This window comes from Anomaloglossus baeobatrachus, chromosome 1 (genome assembly GCF_048569485.1).
Source record: "Anomaloglossus baeobatrachus isolate aAnoBae1 chromosome 1, aAnoBae1.hap1, whole genome shotgun sequence".
NCBI lineage: Eukaryota > Metazoa > Chordata > Amphibia > Anura > Aromobatidae > Anomaloglossus > Anomaloglossus baeobatrachus.
The window spans coordinates 78,170,583-78,188,786 of NC_134353.1; the positions used below are offsets into that span (position 1 = coordinate 78,170,583).

An 18,204-nucleotide genomic window follows, 5' to 3' on the forward strand; every position below is an offset into this window, starting at 1 on the left:
ACAGATGCTTGTGCAAACGTGTCACCTACCATATTGCACAACGTGCAGCAAGATACAGTATGCTGTCCAGAGTCCAGATGTGCATTGCAGCTGACGGTGGCCACTTTGAGCATCAAAGTTAAATGAGCGCCATATGCGTGACCAGCATTCAATATTTTGGGGGGTCATGGGTTTCATATCATAGCATTTCTGTATGCAAGGTGTCGATTCGTATTGAATTGATGATGCCCAACAATTTTGTAATTCACTTTTTTTCTCTCTCGTTCCGTGTTCGAGATAAAAATGCTAACTCCGCTGTTCTCCCCCAGGTGGCGCTATAGGTGGTTTCATTGCGTAGCGCATGGCTACTTTGCAATACCTAGACACCACTTCTATGCCTATAGCTGCCGACGTTCTCAAGTTAATGGCGGTGGACAGGATATGGGTGGACACACATATATATATATATATATATATATATATATATATATGAGACAGGGACTATAGCTCAGCTGGGATCTTTGCTTTGGTCCAAGCGAATGGCTATGGATTCACAGATGACAGCGGTAGACTGCCAGGTTCCGAACAGATACGGCCACTGCCATGTTTATTGTGTACACTTATCTCTCAGTGTTACACAAGCAAAAACAGGAAAATAAACGTCTAAGGCTGCTTTCACACCTCCGGTTTCTGCAATGCGGCACACTCCGGCACTTTGCAGGAAAATCGCAACCGGTTTTTTTTGCTGCCGGTTGCGATTTTCCTGCATAGACTTTAATTAGTGCCGCATTGTGCCGCATGGCTTTGCGTTCCATCCGGTTTTTGCCGCATGCGGCAGATTTAGCCGATGCGGCGGCCGGATGGAACGTTGCCTGGCACGTTTTTTCGTGCGGCAAAAAAAACCGCATCGCGCCGCATTCGGCCGATGCGGCGCATTTTTCAATGCATGCCTATGACGGCCGGATGCGGCACACTCCGGCACTTTGCAGGAAAATCGCAACCGTTTTTTTTTGCTGCCGGTTGCGATTTTCCTGCATAGACTTTAATTAGTGCCGCATTGTGCCGCATGGCCTTGCGTTCCATCCGGTTTTTGCCGCATGCGGCAGATTTAGCCGATGCGGCGGCCGGATGGAACGTTGCCTGGCACGTTTTTTCGTGCGGCAAAAAAAAATGCATCGCGCCGCATTCGGCCGATGCGGCGCATTTTTCAATGCATGCCTATGACGGCCGAATGCGGCGCGATGCGGCAAATACCGCATCCGGCCGCAACATGCGGTTTTTGCCACTGCGCATGCTCAGTAGCATGCCGCAAGCGGCAAAAACCGGGCGGGCCGCAAAGGAAAAACTTATGCAAAGGATGCGGTGTTTTCACCGCATCCGTTGCATAGCTTGCACAGCCGGATTGAGCCGCAGAGCTCAAGCCGGATGTGTGAAAGTAGCTTAAGGCTGTCTGGCCACTAACTAACAACAGAATGCTAACTACAAAATAAACCTATGTAACAAACAAAAGAGTATTTGTGGCGCCCCTGAGGCTTCCGTCGCCACAGGACATTGCACCCCATCCAGCGGTGTGATGCCCCATTCTGGGTGAGGAAAGGAGTGAACACCGGTCCCCTGGTAAATCTACACAACACCCATTGTTAGGTACATACTGGGACCAGGGACAGTGGCAGTAACCCTCCCATGCTGCATGCTGGGAGGGGCCGTAAGACCCATCCCTGCTCCTATAGGGTACAGCTTAGCAACTGGGGAGGTGGGAGGAGCCATCAGAGAGCAGTCAGAGAAAGGAAGGTCAAGTGTAGTGAGTGAAGAGAGAGAGTGGGGAGGAGAAGGAGGTCTGCAGGAGGCAGACGAGAAGGAGAGAAGGAAAGAGAGCTCCAAGTCAGTCAGGAGCTGAGAAGAAGAAAGAGACGCTTCCTGGTGAAGATCCTGGAACTCAGAGAGTCCAGGTGACACCAAGCAGAGAACAGAAGGGATTCCAGGGCCACGGATAGCTGTAGAGCTGTGGTGGCCTGCTCCACAGGAACATCGGTGGAGGGATCAAGCTGCAACAGGGGACGGTCCCTAGAAACCGGAGGAGTGCAAAATCATCTCCAAACAGTAAAAACCGAGGCCCAGGGAAAGTTGTAAACTCCCCGGGCCACAGCCCACAGCAGAAACTCTAGAAAAGGGGAAAATCATCCGACAGGTGACCCCCCAGCCAGCAGGTTCATACTAAAAGAGCTAGGCTTAGGAAGACAGCTGAAGACAGAGACACCTTAGAGAGAAGGGTACCGGTTTTCAATCCAAGAATCACCCAGAAACGGCGGAGGTCCCTGACAGTGGGTTCCAGTCGTCTGAGGGCACCAGTGTGCGCATACCAGGACGTATGAGTAAAGAACTTGAAAATGCACCCTTGGAGTGGTCTCTGTCATTTTATCTGCTTAGCCTTCCATTACACCATAGACTCTCACGAGCACCAACAGTGTGCCCCGGGGCATTGCTCCACCTGTGGGGAGCAGTACCATCATTGCTGCCATATCATCACCCCGGAGGCCTTACACAGCAGCGGCGGCTTAATAGCCGCATACCACAGGTGGCGTCACGAACACAAACTTTATTCATCACCAAGTCATCAGCCATATTTAAACTGACACCCACCAGGGCCACGGAGCCGGGCCCCACCACCACTGATGACCCCCGGACTAGTCCGGCCCGGCACCGGGTGTCCCATAGCCCTGGGGTGGGCGAGTCAACTTTGGCGCTGTGAACAGGATTTCTTGCCCGGTCCCACCGGGTACTGTGCGCCTGAAGAACAGTGTGACAAAACTGTGTGTTTTACTGTGAAAACCGCCGCCATTAGCGCTGCTGAGAGCGGGAAGAAGGGGGGCGTGTCAGAAGAAAGGGCGCGAAGAGAAGCCCCGCCCCCTTGGTCTTGGCAAAAGAGCGCGAAGAAGTGCCCACCATGGAGAGCGGTGGAAGAAGAAGATATGGCGACTAGAAAAGCTGGCCGGCTGGCAGCAAGAATCTAGATGCCAGATCAGACAAGACCCAAAATGTACCTCATCACAAGCGGAGCGGTGCCGGCCATGATGGGCTGGGCGCCAGTCTGGCGCCAGATGCTAGTGCAGCCTCCGGCCCCGCCTCCGAGAAGGGAAAGGGTGCAGCCGAGTGGCGTGGTCGAGCACCCAAGCAGTGTACCAGCAAGCGTTCCCCAGGTCGGCAGCATGGCAGAGAGGCTGCAGAAGTGCGCACCAGGGACCGGGAAGATGGATCCTGAGCTGGACCTGCTTCGGGAGGAGATGCGGATCCTGGCCCGGAGGCTGAGCAGCATGCAGACGGAGGTGGACCGGCGGAGAGAAAGCCCGATAGCGCCGGAGAACGTGGGTCGCAGGATGGAAGCAGCCAAGCAGCGTCCGGGTGAGCTATTTATAACCCCGACCCGTCCGGACCCACGGCCCTACCAAGCGCCACCGCCCAGTCCCTTCACTGATCCGCTAGCTTGGCCCGCCAGCCCCGCTGACGCCTGGGGGGGCACCAGAGGCCTGCCAGAGACCCCCGAAGACGGCGCCTGGTGTGGGGTGGACCCCGAGCAGTTAGTGGGCCCCCTTCCAAGTCCCCCTGTAAGCCTCCTGGGAACCACATCACCGGGAGTGAACTGGGACGCAGCGCCCATTGAGAGTGGGAAACTGCAGCAGCCACTGCGCCCCAAAGAGACTCCCCTGGCAAATGAGCTGTCCTGCCGGAAATTGGTGGAGGAGTACCAGCGAGAGCGGGAGGCCCGGGAGGAGAAGCGGAGGGCCGAGGAGGCGTCCAACCTGGCCTCCAAAGATCAGATCCGAAAGGCCCTCAAGGGATCACAGGGCCCAGTGAGAAGGGGCCTAGTGATAGACTTCCGGCAGAAAGATGGCTGGGGCTTTATCAGAGAGCCCGGTCTGGGCAAGGATGTTTTTGTGGCCCGACGTGATATAGAGGAGCACCTGCCCAGAGGCCACCCAGAGCGAGACGCCAAGCCTGGTGACACTGTGGAGTACACCCGGCTGATGGGGAGCCGTGGCTGGTACGCTCTGAATGTCCACATCCTGCGGGAAGAGGCAGCCCCAGAAGAACCGGAGTGGCGCCGCACTATGCCAGCGTGCAGCACCTCCCCTGCCAGCAGCAGCAGCACTACCTCAAAGCAGGCACAGGCCGCAGAACCATGCGGCAGCCCTGCTAAAGCCACGCAGGAGACGCAGACCAAAATCTCCATGGCTTATATGCTGCCCAGGGCCCTGCCAAAGCACGACCCCGAAGACCACAGCAGTCCCATGCAAGCCAGCAGCCCCCTGCAAACAAGCAGTCCCCTGCAAGAACGCCGTGTTGTGCCTGCAAGCAGCCCCACTCTTACCCAGGCTGCAGGGACCCGCAGTAGGTCAGTAGCCAGCACCCAGGGGACCCAGACAATGATCTCATCGGCATACTTGTTGCCCGGGGCAATGCCGGAGTGGGACCCCCGCATCTATCCTCGTGAGTGAAAAGGAAAAGAAGATGCTGAACTGTACATAGCCCCTGTCTGCCCCTCATTCTTTGTGAAGACGTCCCTTTTGTTTTGCCCTAATGTTCTTTTTGAAGACGACACCCTACCCTGCCGTACTGCCCCTTGTGCTTTTTGAAGAAGTCACCCCCTTGTTTATATGTTACCGGGCCACTGGACTGGAATGTGGTCCCCGGTGAATGTAAATGTATGTGTCATGTGTTACCAGGCCACTGGACTTAGTGGCTGGTATATTGTTTTTGTAGCTTGAGGAAGCTGAACGAACTGCCAGGCTACTGGACTTGTTGTAGCCAACAATGTATATAGTTGCACCAGTTGTGCCCCCTACCAGAATTATGGGGGAAGTGCCCAAACCGTGCAATGGACTGGAAGTGCACACATAGAGTTTCTTTGTAAGAAAGTTTTGCAACGTTCAAGTATCTGTGCCTCCCATAAAGGGAAGAAAAGTTTTATTGTTTTATGTATGCATACTAAAAATGTTTTGCAGTTTCTTTCCACATTTTTTGTTGTTTTTCAGCCCGAGGACGTGCTGGGATTCGCTGTGGGGAAGTGTGGCGCCCCTGAGGCTTCCGTCGCCACAGGACATTGCACCCCATCCAGCGGTGTGATGCCCCATTCTGGGTGAGGAAAGGAGTGAACACCGGTCCCCTGGTAAATCTACACAACACCCATTGTTAGGTACATACTGGGACCAGGGACAGTGGCAGTAACCCTCCCATGCTGCATGCTGGGAGGGGCCGTAAGACCCATCCCTGCTCCTATAGGGTACAGCTTAGCAACTGGGGAGGTGGGAGGAGCCATCAGAGAGCAGTCAGAGAAAGGAAGGTCAAGTGTAGTGAGTAAAGAGAGAGAGTGGGGAGGAGAAGGAGGTCTGCAGGAGGCAGACGAGAAGGAGAGAAGGAAAGAGAGCTCCAAGTCAGTCAGGAGCTGAGAAGAAGAAAGAGACGCTTCCTGGTGAAGATCCTGGAACTCAGAGGGTCCAGGTGACACCAAGCAGAGAACAGAAGGGATTCCAGGGCCACGGATAGCTGTAGAGCTGTGGTGGCCTGCTCCACAGGAACATCGGTGGAGGGATCAATCTGCAACAGGGGACGGTCCCTAGAAACCGGAGGAGTGCAAAATCATCTCCAAACAGAAAAAACCGAGGCCCAGGGAAAGTTGTAAACTCCCCGGGCCACAGCCCACAGCAGAACCTCTAGAAAAGGGGAGAATCATCCGACAGGTGACCCCCCAGCCTGGAGGCTGTAGTGGAGGCCGAGCAGGTTCATCCTAAAAGAGCTAGGCTTAGGAAGACAGCTGAAGACAGAGACACCTTAGAGCAGGGGTCTCAAACACGCGGCCCGCGGGCCGCATGCGGCCCTTCAGGTGGCTTCTTGCGGCCCGCTGGCCCGTGGACCCGGCAAAGATGGCGACCGGTGCAGGGGCCGCAGCTGCCAGCTATCTATTTCAGTTTCCAGTTTTGCCTTTGCCGGGCACAGTAAAGTTCTCGCTGCAGAACACAATAATAGCCGCCTGCCAATCAGAGGCAAGCACCTGCTCCATATGACCTCAGATGATTACCTGTGATTGGCCAGTGGCTGTTGTGCAGTGAGAACTGCTCTGCACGCGCCGGCAGAAACTTCAGCAGTGACAGGCAGGAGCTGTGATCATTATCGGGTCCACATGTCTGCGTGCTGCTGAGCCGACGGAGGATAGGTGAGCAGAATGTTTTTGTGTGTGTGTGTGTGTGTGTGTGTGTTTCTGCTGCTGGCTGAGGCTGCACAGGGAGTGTGTGTGTGTTTCTGCTGCTGGCTGAGGCTGCACAGGGAGTGTGTGTGTGTTAGCTGAGGCTGCACAGGGGGTGTGTGTGTGTGTTTCTGCTGCTGGATGAGGCTGCACAGGGAGTGTGTGTTAGCTGAGGCTGCACAGGGTGTGTGTGTGTGTGTGTCAGCTGAGGCTGCACAGGGTGTGTGTGTGTGTGTCTCTGTTAGCTGAGGCTGCACAGGGTGTGTGTGTGTGTGTGTGTGTCAGCTGAGGCTGCACAGGGTGTGTGTGTGTGTGTCTCTGTTTGCTGAGGCTGCACAGGGTGTGTGTGTGTGTGTGTGTGTGTGTGTCAGCTGAGGCTGCACAGGGTGTGTGTGTGTCAGCTGAGGCTGCACAGGGTGTGAGTGTGTGTGTCAGCTGAGGCTGCACAGGGTGTGTGTGTGTGTGTGTGTGTGTGTGTGTCAGCTGAGGCTGCACAGGGTGTGTGTGTGTGTGTGTGTCTCTGTCAGCTGAGGCTGCACAGGGTGTGTGTGTGTGTGTCAGCTGAGGCTGCACAGGGTGTGTGTGTGTCAGCTGAGGCTGCACAGGGTGTGTGTGTGTGTGTGTGTGTGTGTCAGCTGAGGCTGCACAGTGTGTGTGTGTGTGTGTGTGTCAGCTGAGGCTGCACAGGGTGTGTGTGTGTGTGTGTGTGTCTGTCAGCTGAGGCTGCACAGGGTATGTGTGTCTGTCAGCTGAGGCTGCACAGGGTGTGTGTGTGTGTTAGCTGAGGCTGCACAGGGTGTGTGTGTGTGTGTGTGTCTGTTAGCTGAGGCTGCACAGGGTGTGTGTGTGTGTGTGTGTCAGCTGAGGCTGCACAGGGTTTGTGTGTGTGTGTGTGTGTGTCAGCTGAGGCTGCACAGGGTTTGTGTGTGTGTGTGTGTGTGTCAGCTGAGGCTGCACAGGGTGTGTGTGTGTGTGTGTGTGTGTGTCAGCTGAGGCTGCACAGGGTGTGTGTGTGTGTGTGTGTCAGCTGAGGCTGCACAGGGTGTGTGTGTGTGTGTGTGTCAGCTGAGGCTGCACAGGGTGTGTGTGTGTGTGTGTCAGCTGAGGCTGCACAGGGTGTGTGTGTGTGTGTCAGCTGAGGCTGCACAGGGTGTGTGTGTGTGTGTGTGTGTGTGTGTGTGTATGTGTGTGATTACTCCAAGAAGACATGCATGGGGCACATTAATACAAGAAAGGGACCTGCATGAAGCACATTACTATAGGAAGGGGACCTGCATATGGGGCACATTACCACAAGAAGGGGACCTGCATGGGGCACATTATTATAAGAAGGGGACCTGCATGGGGCACATTGCTACAAGGGGGCAAGGATGCGCACATTTTTACAGAATGGGGAACAGGATGGGGCACATTACTACAAGATGTTGGCCAAAATTACTATGCGGTGCTTATTGTAAATAAAACTGTATTACTTACAAAAAAAATGTGTGCGTTATATATATATATTATATTATATTATATTAGTACCACTGCCGTACCACTACCAATGTCACTTTGTCCTGAAAAGAATGTGGCCCCTCAAATTATTTTTTTTCTGTGTGCGGCCCATACACCCAGCTGAGTTTGAGACCCCTGCCTTAGAGAGAAGGGTACCGGTTTTCACTCCAAGAATCACCCAGAAACGGCGGAGGTCCCTGACAGTGGGTTCCAGTCGTCTGAGGGCACCAGTGTGTGCATACCAGGACGTGTGAGTAAAGAACTTGAAACTGCACCCTTGGAGTGGTCTCTGTTATTTTATCTGCTTAGCCTTCCATTACACCATAGACTCTCACGAGCACCAACAGTGTGCCCCGGGGCATTGCTCCACCTGTGGGGAGCAGTACCATCATTGCTGCCATATCATCACCCCGGAGGCCTTACACAGCAGCGGCGGCTTAATACCCGCTTACCACAGGTGGCGTTACGAACACAAACTTTATTCATCACCAAGTCATCAGCCATATTTAAACTGACACCCACCAGGGCCACGGAGTCGGGCCCCGCCACCACTGACTACCCCCGGACTAGTCCGGCCCGGCACCGGGTGTCCCATAGCCCTGGGGTGGGCGAGTCATATTCTCTTACTGTGTCGGTTCCTCAGCACAGCACAGCAAGCGGAGGTATTGAGTCCCAGCACCAGCAGCCATGAGCCTGGACTGCTCTCCTCAGCAGTCTCCTTGTACTGAATGCCTCCTGATTATTTCAGCTGATCCAGTGAGGAATCAAAACCTGGATTGAATGTGGAGAAGGGAGCAACCAGTCCCACTGCCATTCCTACTGATTGCTCCAGGAAAAAACGAGCCCAAAATTACACTGAAATAAACAGGCTTCAGTGACTAACTTATTGCTGAGCCAGATATAACTTTCCCAGCCTTTCCCAGCCCATTTGCATGGGCCGACCGCTCCACAATCAATACATGGAGACATATGAAATGAACCGAGGGGAAACATACCTGTTCTCTAGTACTTCTCCCCTCGGCATCTCACAATAAATATATATATATATATTGCTCAAAAACATAAAAGGAACACTAAGAAATATATGTACATAGTACACACACACGCACACAGACACATTACATGATGCTATAACAGTTACTTCTTTATTCTTGTCTTTAATTAATATAACTTATGGTGTATGTGTCTAGAAATGTATGTCCACACGCTTTCTACTCTGCACAGAGCTGGGACTGGTGGTTTTCATCTTGGGTAGTGTACTAAAATGGAGACTATAGGGAGCTGTGTACAGAGCTCGAATTAGCTGCAGGCAAAACTGTACAGATGCTAGGGACCAAATGGCTTGGGGGACTCACGGCAATATAAGCAGACATTGTTGATAATTATTTTATAGAATGCCTCATACACATAAGACAGATATCTCCATCCACTACACATTCAAGCCTATGTAGACAAGGCATGCATGTTTATTTCTAAAGGGAGAGGGGCCACTCAAACCCCTTGGGGGAGAAAGGGAATTTGTGTTGACATTTTGGTTTCATACACATTTTAATGATGGGATGGAAAAGGCTATCAGACATGATTGCATATGTTTAGGTAAAAGCTGAAGATTTACTAAAGAGGTCAAGATTATTTTTTGTTAAAGGGAATCTGTCACCAGTTTTTTGCTCCCCCATCTGAGAGCAGCATGATGTAGAGACAGAGACCCTGATTCCAGCGATGTATCACTGAGCTGTTTGATAAAATCAATGTTTTTTCTGCTGCGGATCTAGCAGTTATACAGAGCTCATGAACATGCTGGACTACCTGCAGCATGGCAAGTAGTCCTGTAATGATAATCTATTGTTGATTAAACAGTGATTTCATCAAAGCTACACTAAAGCCTGCTTTACAAGTTGCAATTTCACATACGATTTCGTATGCGATTTGCAACACCCCCATCGTATGTGTGGCACGTTCAATTTCTTGAACGTGCCGCATATACGAGTAACCCCCGTCACACGTACTTACCCGTCCGTACGACCTCGCTGTGGGCGGCGAACATCCACTTCCTGGAGTGGGAGGGACGTTCGGCGTCACATCGACGTCAAACTGCAGCCGGCCAATAGAAGCGGAGGGGCGGAGCTAAGTGGGACGTAAACATCCCGCCCACCTCCTTCCTTCCGCATTGCTGGCCGGGAGCCGCAGGACGTAGGTAAGATCTGTTCATCGTTCCCGGGGTGTCACACACTGCGATGTGCGCTACCCCGGGTACGATGAACAATCTGACGTTCAATTCTAGAGACAGGTACGATGTGCGTGCGATGAATGTTTTAATGTTCAATCACAATCGCACGTACCTGTCACACACTGCAATGTACTTACAATGCCGGATGTGCGTCACTTACGACGTGACCCCGCCGACACATTGTAAGATACATTGCAGCGTGTGAAGAGGGCTTAAGCAGCCAAGTAAGTGACACATCGCTGCATTCAGTATGTCTGCCACTATGCTATGCTGCTCTCAGATTAAACCTAGTGACAGATTCCCTTTAATGGCCAGTGATAAAATATTTTGGGACATGCTATGTGTATCATTGATTCTAATGACATTTCTTTGTCACGACCACCCAAATTTTGCTCTTTTAGGATGGGTGGTCTTCTAAAAGATCTGATGAGATAAGGCTGAGTTCTTCCCAAATAGAATGTCTTCTAGAGAGCTTTCACTCTAATTAATAGTTACAGATCCACTTACCCAACCTCTGAGGAGTTCATAAGCTGTAATTCCTAATGACCACCAATCTACAGGATATGAGTATCCGGATCCCACCTCCATGAACGACTGGAAAACTTCCGGAGCTTGAAATATAAAATGTATATATGAATTAATTATACAAAAAACTATATTTCATTTGGCATTATATTCTTCTGTAGATGTTTCTACATATGTTTTAATCTGAAAAGTTGTGATGTTTCAGAAAAAACAACATGCTTTTTAAAGCCGGCCAGGGACTATGTGTCTTGGGGGACTAGTCCAAGAGGCTGGATTCCAGTGACTGCTACTGCCCTGCTCCTTTAGGCCCCTTTCACACGTCAGTGATTCTGGTACGTTTGTGCTTTTTTTTAAACGTACCAGAATCACTGACATACGCAGACCCATTATAATGAATGGGTCTGCTCACACATCAGTGATTTTTCACTGACCATGTCTCCGTGCGGCGTACCCGCGTGTCCGTGATTGCTGCACGGAGACATGTCCATTTTTTTCTGGCATCACTGATGTCCCACGGACCACGCAGTGGTGTGGTCCGTGAAACACGTGCCAGAAAAAAACGTGCATATAAAATAAAATCATTTTTACTCACCCGGCTCCAGCGATGTCCTCTGCAGCCCGTGCAGCCTGCTGCTTCTGAGCCGGCTCATTACTGTCGCGCATATTCATGATGCACGACACAGCTGACCCGGAAGCAGCTGCTGCGGGGGTCAGCGCCGGCCAGATGCTGCACCGCGGGAGCGATCAGCACCATGGAGAGCGGGAGCGGGCACAGGTGAGTTAATCTCTAAGTGCAATCACGGGCCACGGAGAACGGAGCCCGGATTGCACTTAGACAACCCACGTGTGCCGTAATTCACGGCACACGGAGGGACATGTGCGTGTTTTACACGCCAGTGAAAAACGTCAGTGTTTTTCACTGACGTGTGAAACGGGCCTTAGACTAACAGGTCACTTCCTATACACACATAAAGAGAGATCTATCAGTCATGGGAACAGAGTGGGAGAAGGCACCAAACACCTACCTTTTGGATTAGTCACCAGAGACTCACAACGTCCACAGCATTAATTAGTTGTTAAGTTTCTTTTAAAGTGACCCTTTGGTTTAAACAATCCTTTGACATTAGTAGAAATCAGTGGGTTAGATTTCTAAAAAAACTTAGTTCAGATCCTCATTTTAACTGGAGAAATAGAGTAATGTGCTGTCCTTGTCAAATCAATTGCACTTACAAAAGGTTTGAAAATGCACACAAGGTTATTATTGTGTGACGCCCTGGACTAGTAAGGTCGTCCCAAGTAGTCCCATGCACACACACCCCCTCCCCCTTAGTAAGGTGACAGCAGTCAAACTTCAAAACCTTTGTCACCACCCTCCGGGTTTGATGTTCACACCAGGGGGCGGAGCTAGGCAGTTGGCTCCGCCCACCGAGGAGTTCATAGGCCCAGAGGCGGGAAAACAGTTAGAGAGTGATAGTTGAGGTTTGACAGTGGAGTGAAGTGGAGTCAAGTTCAAGGGCAGACCCATGCTCAGGCCTGCCAAAGTCTACACCAGGTGTCTGGGTTTGAGCCTCTGGCAAAGAGGCAGACAGGGGTGGCCACCTGCAGGAGCTCAGATTACAGCCGGTGGAACCGTAGGGACCAGGGACGGGCGGTGGCCCACCGGTACCGAACTGGGGAACCAATTGGAAACCGGAGCACCAGGAGGGGTACTCAGACCCTGTACGAAGCCCAGAAACAACTAGGCTAAGTCAAATCAACTGATTGAGGACTGAACTTTAGGTCCTTTCCCACACAAGACCCGACTGAAGACAACAGCCCAACCATTAGGGTAAAGCCACCGCCAAGGCATAGAGACCCAAGGGGCCAGCGTCTGCGGGCAAACAGGGCTCTCCCGACATATAGCAAGCCGGGGATCAAGTGGGTCAACACCAAGCTGCGCAACAACATCCCCGGGAGCCTAATCAACGGCAGCGGTGGTGTCCATCCATTCACCACAACCCGTGGGTGGCGTCACAAACTTAAATCCCCTGCAAACTACCGCGGCTCCGGCCGTGGACCTCCCCACCGAAGTCCCTACGTGTAGCGCCAACCCCCTTTCAGAGCGAGGTGACCCCTGGGTCTGTGGAGAGCTCGAGCCACCCACCGACGAGCACGGATCCGAGCGGCTTGGCAGCCGGCCGAGCCCCGCAGCAGTACAATTGCATTTTCCACCTCTTTGGGAAACATCAGGACTGAATTGTAGGGTGTAGAGAATGCAATCAAACTGACTGTTTTAGTCAAAACAGTCATTTTATGTACAGCCAATCAGGAATGACTATCATAGGCTCAATATGTCATGATATGACTTCAGGATAGCGAGGGACAGGGTGCTGCTAAGCTGTCCCTAACACTATTGGTCCCTAGGGTATCCCTAATCTTAGGGTTACCCCCAATGTTTGAGATGCCTGAGTCCCCTGCCTGGTTATTCTCCTGACCAGATCTAATATGTTACCCCCCATCCCTGGAAGGAAGGGGCAGGAATGTGATGGTAACACAGATTAAGGCCTCCGACACACATCCGTGCCGCCGGTACGTGTTTGCTATTTTTTGCACGTACCGGAGGCACGGAGACACGTTCAGCAATGCTACCCTATTGTAGCAGGCACACACACGTAAAACCACACGGAACGTGTGTACGTGTGCGTTTGTACGTGTGTGCGTTTTTCCACATTTTCTCTGGTAGCACGGGTGTCACACGGCCTGCACCCGTACCACACGGGTGTAGTGTGGATGCGGTCCTGTGTGACACGCGCCGGAGAAAACACACGTGTCAGTGAAAAAAAAACTAAAAACATTTACTCACCTTCTCCAGCCCTCCTGTCTCTGCCGCAGGTGCCACTTGCTGCCGACCGCCGCTCATTATGCTCATTTAATATTCACTTCACTTCGGCCGGCAGCAGCAGCAGCGGGGAGTCGGCAGGGCTGGAGACCGAAGATCAGTACCCTGGACAGCAACGCGGACCACGTGAGTATGCAAATTACCGGTTCTACGTGTACTATCGCAGATAGCACACGTAGAACACACGTAGACCGCACGTACCCGAGACATGTACTTACCACACACAACACGCAGGGTAAATACGTGTCTCACGGCACATGCGTGTTTTTAACGGAAGTGTGTTTCAGGCCTAAGACAGAAAGGGGAAAACCAATACTCAGACACACTGCAAACTCACAGGAACAAGGACTAAGCAGAAAAGCAAGAGCAGGAAGGTAGCACAAAAAAAAGAGTTAACACAACAACTGCTCATAGAAATAATGCACACAAACCACCAATAAGTCTGGATCACAACACCTCACCAGACCAGTATAGGTAAACAATAGCTGGCACTAATGAAATAGTCCATCCAGCATATATAGAAGGGGAGTGAATGTGATTGGCTCCCCCACAGCATGTGATCAAAGAGACTAACAAGCAGCCCAGCAGAGTTTAACTCTTGCTAGCCTTTCCGTAAGCCTGTGGGTTGACGTCTGTGTCTTTCCTTCACTGATCAGAGATCTCAAAGAAGTTAGCAAACAGAGTGCCAGAATCCTTAGTTTGCACAGATCCTGATACTGCCATGACATTTGGCGATGCCTTCAAAAATCTCCTTGTGACAGTATAAAAGCAGACGTAGGGAATGTAGTATGCATTTTGGGGTGATTATGGGTAGCGTGAGGCCATCACAGCTCACGGTTTTGGAGTACTTTCAGTTACCGATGAACCAATTTTCTGCAAGTTGAATTTGATATGAAAATTCCAAAAAGTTGCAGAATTCAAATTTTAAAAGATCTGCCTAACTCAAGTGCACACTCATCGGCCATAACATTGAAGCCACTCTTAATAGTCTGTAGGCCACCAAAAATGTTCTGAATGTATGTTATGGCACCAAACGTTAGCTACAGATGCTTTAATGAAATTGTTGGTTGTGTAACCAACTTTCGTACAATTTGAGATTACAAACGTAAAAAAATCCCCTAAAGGGAGTGTTACACGCAGCGATATCTCTGGTGAAAGCACCCGCTCCCGTCGTTTGTGCGTCACGGGCAAATCACTGCCCGTGGCGCACAATATTGTTAGGACCCGTCACACGGGACTTACCTGCCTAGCGACGTCGCTGTTGATGGCGAACCGCCTCCTTTCTAAGGGGGTAGTTCGTGTGGCATCACAGCGGCGTCACTAAGCGGCCACCCAATAGAAGCGGAGGGGCAGAGATGAGCGGGATGTAACATCCCGCCCACCTCCTTCCTTCCTCATTGCCAGCGGCCGCAGGTAAGCTGTAGTTCATCGTTCCCAAGGTGCCACACGTAGCGATGTGTGCTGCCTCGGCAACAACGAACAACCTGTGTGCTCAACAATCAACGATTTTTTAAAAAGGAACGACGTGTCAACGATGGACGATTTGGTAAGTATTTTCCATCGTTAACGGTCGTTTGTGCGTGTCACACACAACGACGTCGCTAACGATGTCGGATGTGCGTCACGGAATCCGTGACCCTGGCGATATATCGTTAGATACGTCTCTGTGTGTGATGGGGCCTTTAGACCTCATCGCTTACCTCTCCGGCTGCCCCGCTGCCCTGCTGCTGCTCAGTGCTCATCTTTGTTGCACAATGTGTTGCATTTGTGGCCTATTCATTATAGGTTAAGAGACTTCGAGTTGCGTCCAGGTGGGAGGTCAAATTTCGCGCCTCAACGTTACTTTGAGCAGTGACCTCCGAAGCCTGGAAATCCTGGCCAAGAGTGAAAAGGCTGGAAAGGAGGACCGGATGGCAGATAGCGAGCAGAAGGAAAGCAAGAGAGGTGAGTCTTCAGGTATTAGTTTTTTGTTGTAATTTTTTTTTACCATTTACCGGCAGCCCTGTACCTATTTCAACTTCCATACAAATGTAAAGGGAATCTGTCACCAGGTTTTTGCTCCTCGATCTGAAGGGAGCAGATATCCTGGTTCCAGTGATGTGTCATGGCATGGTGGCTCAGTGGTTAGCACTGAAGTCTTGCAGCGCTGGGGTCCTGCGTTCAAATCCCACCCAGGACAACATCTGCAAGGTGTTTGTATTTTTTCCCCGTGTTTGTGTGGGTTTCGTCCAGTATCCTCCCACACTCCAAAGACATACTGATAGGGAATTTAGATTGTGAGACAGTGTTACTGATTTATGTTTATCGCTATAGCGCTAAGTGAATTAATAAATAATATTATTATTTCCTGAGCTGTTTCCTGTCATTTTGATAAAATCAATGTTTTCTCTGCTGCAGTTATACAGAGCTCAAGAATATGCTGGACTAGCTGCAGCACGCTAGGTAGTCCTCTAATGATAATCTCCTGGTGATTAATCAGTGATTTTATCAAAACTACACTACACAGCCCAGGAAGTGACACATCGCTGGAATCAGGATCTCTGCCCCTACATTATACTGCTCTCAGATTAGGTGGCAAAAACCTGGTGACAGATTCCCTCTAACTTAAGAACAAACCTGCAGAACCTTTTTAGTAGTCTGTATAGGCTCTAGTAGCTTCATTTGCAGAAGATGATTACTTTGGCCACTCCTGTTTATCCATTCAGTACTATTTGTAGGGTTTTATAAACCATCATCATACTCACGCTGTAGGTGCATCTTGGAATAAAAAGCCCGGCGTGATACCATTTCAATGACGTTCTGTCGCGTTTACCGGCTGTGTACTGGAGGTGTAATAGTTAAACACTTTTCTGAAAAGAGCATTGATGTAATGTAGTGTTCCTGTGTCTCCATCAGCCTTCACACAGCCCAGTGAATTGAGCATCCGCACAATGTAGAATTGCACTCTGCCTCGCTATCATGATGTGTAATCACCGGGCTGCTATTCAAACCTGCCTGATAAGGATCATATAATTTGACAGCAGTCACATTTACAGAGAAAAGCCTGTCACTTTCATGACAAAGTATTCAGGCAGCCCGACATTGTACATTACGGGAGATGTTTACCTAAAATATAGAAAATGGCCATCTGCTACATGACGGGTATATTCTGCTGGCACTTATATGTTACTAGAAGGTGGCCCGATTCTACGCATCGGGTATTCTAGAATTTACGTATTGTGTAGTTCATGTATGATTTTTGTTATATATATATATATAGATGTTGTGTGTGTAGTTACCAAGTGTTTGTGTAGGCGCTGTACATGTTCTGGGTGTTGTCTGCGTGTGGCGGGGGGTGAGAGCGGTGTTGTTTGTGTGTTGCGTTGCTTGTGGAGCGCTGTGTGTCTGTAGCGTTGTGTGTGTGTGTTGCGCGGTTTGTGTGTGTGTGGTGTGTTTTGGGGGGAGGTATGTTTTGTGCAATGTGTGTGTTGTGCGGTATGTGCGTATATTTGTGTGTGCAGCGTTGTCTGTGTGTGGGTGTCTGTGTAGGGCGGTTGTTTGTGGTTCCCAGTGTGTGTGTGTGTGTGTGTGTGTGGTGTGTTGTGCAGTGCGCGCGCGCGTGTGTGTGTGTGTTGGGGGGAGGTGTGCACTCCCCATCGTGCTCCATCCCCTATGCTGCGCACCCCCCATCGTGCTACATCTCCCATCCTGCGCACTCCCAAACGTGCTCCATCCGCCATGCTGCGCACTCCCAAACGTGCTCCATCCGCCATGCTGCGCACTCCCAAACGTGCTCCATCCGCTATGCTGCGCACTCCCAAACGTGCTCCATCCTCCATGCTGCGCACTCCCCATCGTGCTCCATCCCCCATGCTGCGCACTCCCAAACGTGCTCCATCCGCCACGCTGCGCACTCCCCATCGTGCTCCATCTCCCATGCTGCGCACTCCCAAACGTGCTCCATCCGCCATGCTGCGCACTCCCAAACGTGCTCCATCCACCATGCTGCGCACTCCCAAACGTGCTCCATCCGCCATACTCCGCACTCCCCATCGTGCTCTATCCCCTATGCTGCGCACCCCCCATCGTGCTCCATCTCCCATGCTGCGCACTCCCAAACGTGCTCCATCCGCCATGCTGCGCACTCCCAAACGTGGTCCATCCGCCATGCTGCGCACTCCCAAACGTGCTCCATCCGCCATACTCCGCACTCCCCATCGTGCTGCATCCCCCATGCTGCGCACTCCCAAACGTGCTCCATCCGCCATGCTGCGCACTCCCAAACGTGCTCCATCCGCCATGCTGCGCACTCCCAAACGTGCTCCATCCGCCATGCTGCGCACTCCCCATCGTGCTCCATCCCCCATGCTGCGCACTCCCAAACGTGCTCCATCCGCCATGCTGCGCACTCCCCATCGTGCTCCATCTCCCATGCTGCGCACTCCCAAACGTGCTCCATCTGCCATGCTGCGCACTCTCAAACGTGCTCCATCCGCCATGCTGCGCACTCCCAAACGTGCTCCATCCGCCATACTCCACACTTCCCATCGTGCTCCATCCCCCATGCAGCGCACTCCCCATCATGCTCCATCCCCTATGCTGCGCACCCCCCATCGTGCTCCATCTCCCATGCTGCGCACTCCCAAACGTGCTCCATCCGCCATGCTGCGCACTCCCAAACGTGGTCCATCCGCCATGCTGCGCACTCCCAAACGTGCTCCATCCGCCATGCTCCGCACTCCCCATCGTGCTGCATCCCCCATGCTGCGCACTCCCAAATGTGCTCCGTCCGCCATGCTGCGCACTCCCAAACATGCTCCATCCGCCATGCTGCGCACTCCCAAACGTGCTCCATCCAAACGTGCTCCATCCGCCATGCTG

The 18,204-nt window shown here is 51.7% G+C and overlaps 1 protein-coding gene across 1 annotated transcript in view; it reads right to left on the reverse strand.

Moving 5' to 3' along the window:
* STK32B (serine/threonine kinase 32B) overlaps positions 1 to 18,204 on the reverse strand; it is a 404,500-nt gene that overhangs the window by 118,560 nt on the left and 267,736 nt on the right. Inside the window, exon 7 of the mRNA XM_075346883.1 lies at positions 10,449 to 10,552. Within this exon, the coding sequence (XP_075202998.1) occupies positions 10,449 to 10,552 (104 nt within the window). The remainder of the gene's footprint in view (positions 1 to 10,448; positions 10,553 to 18,204) is intronic.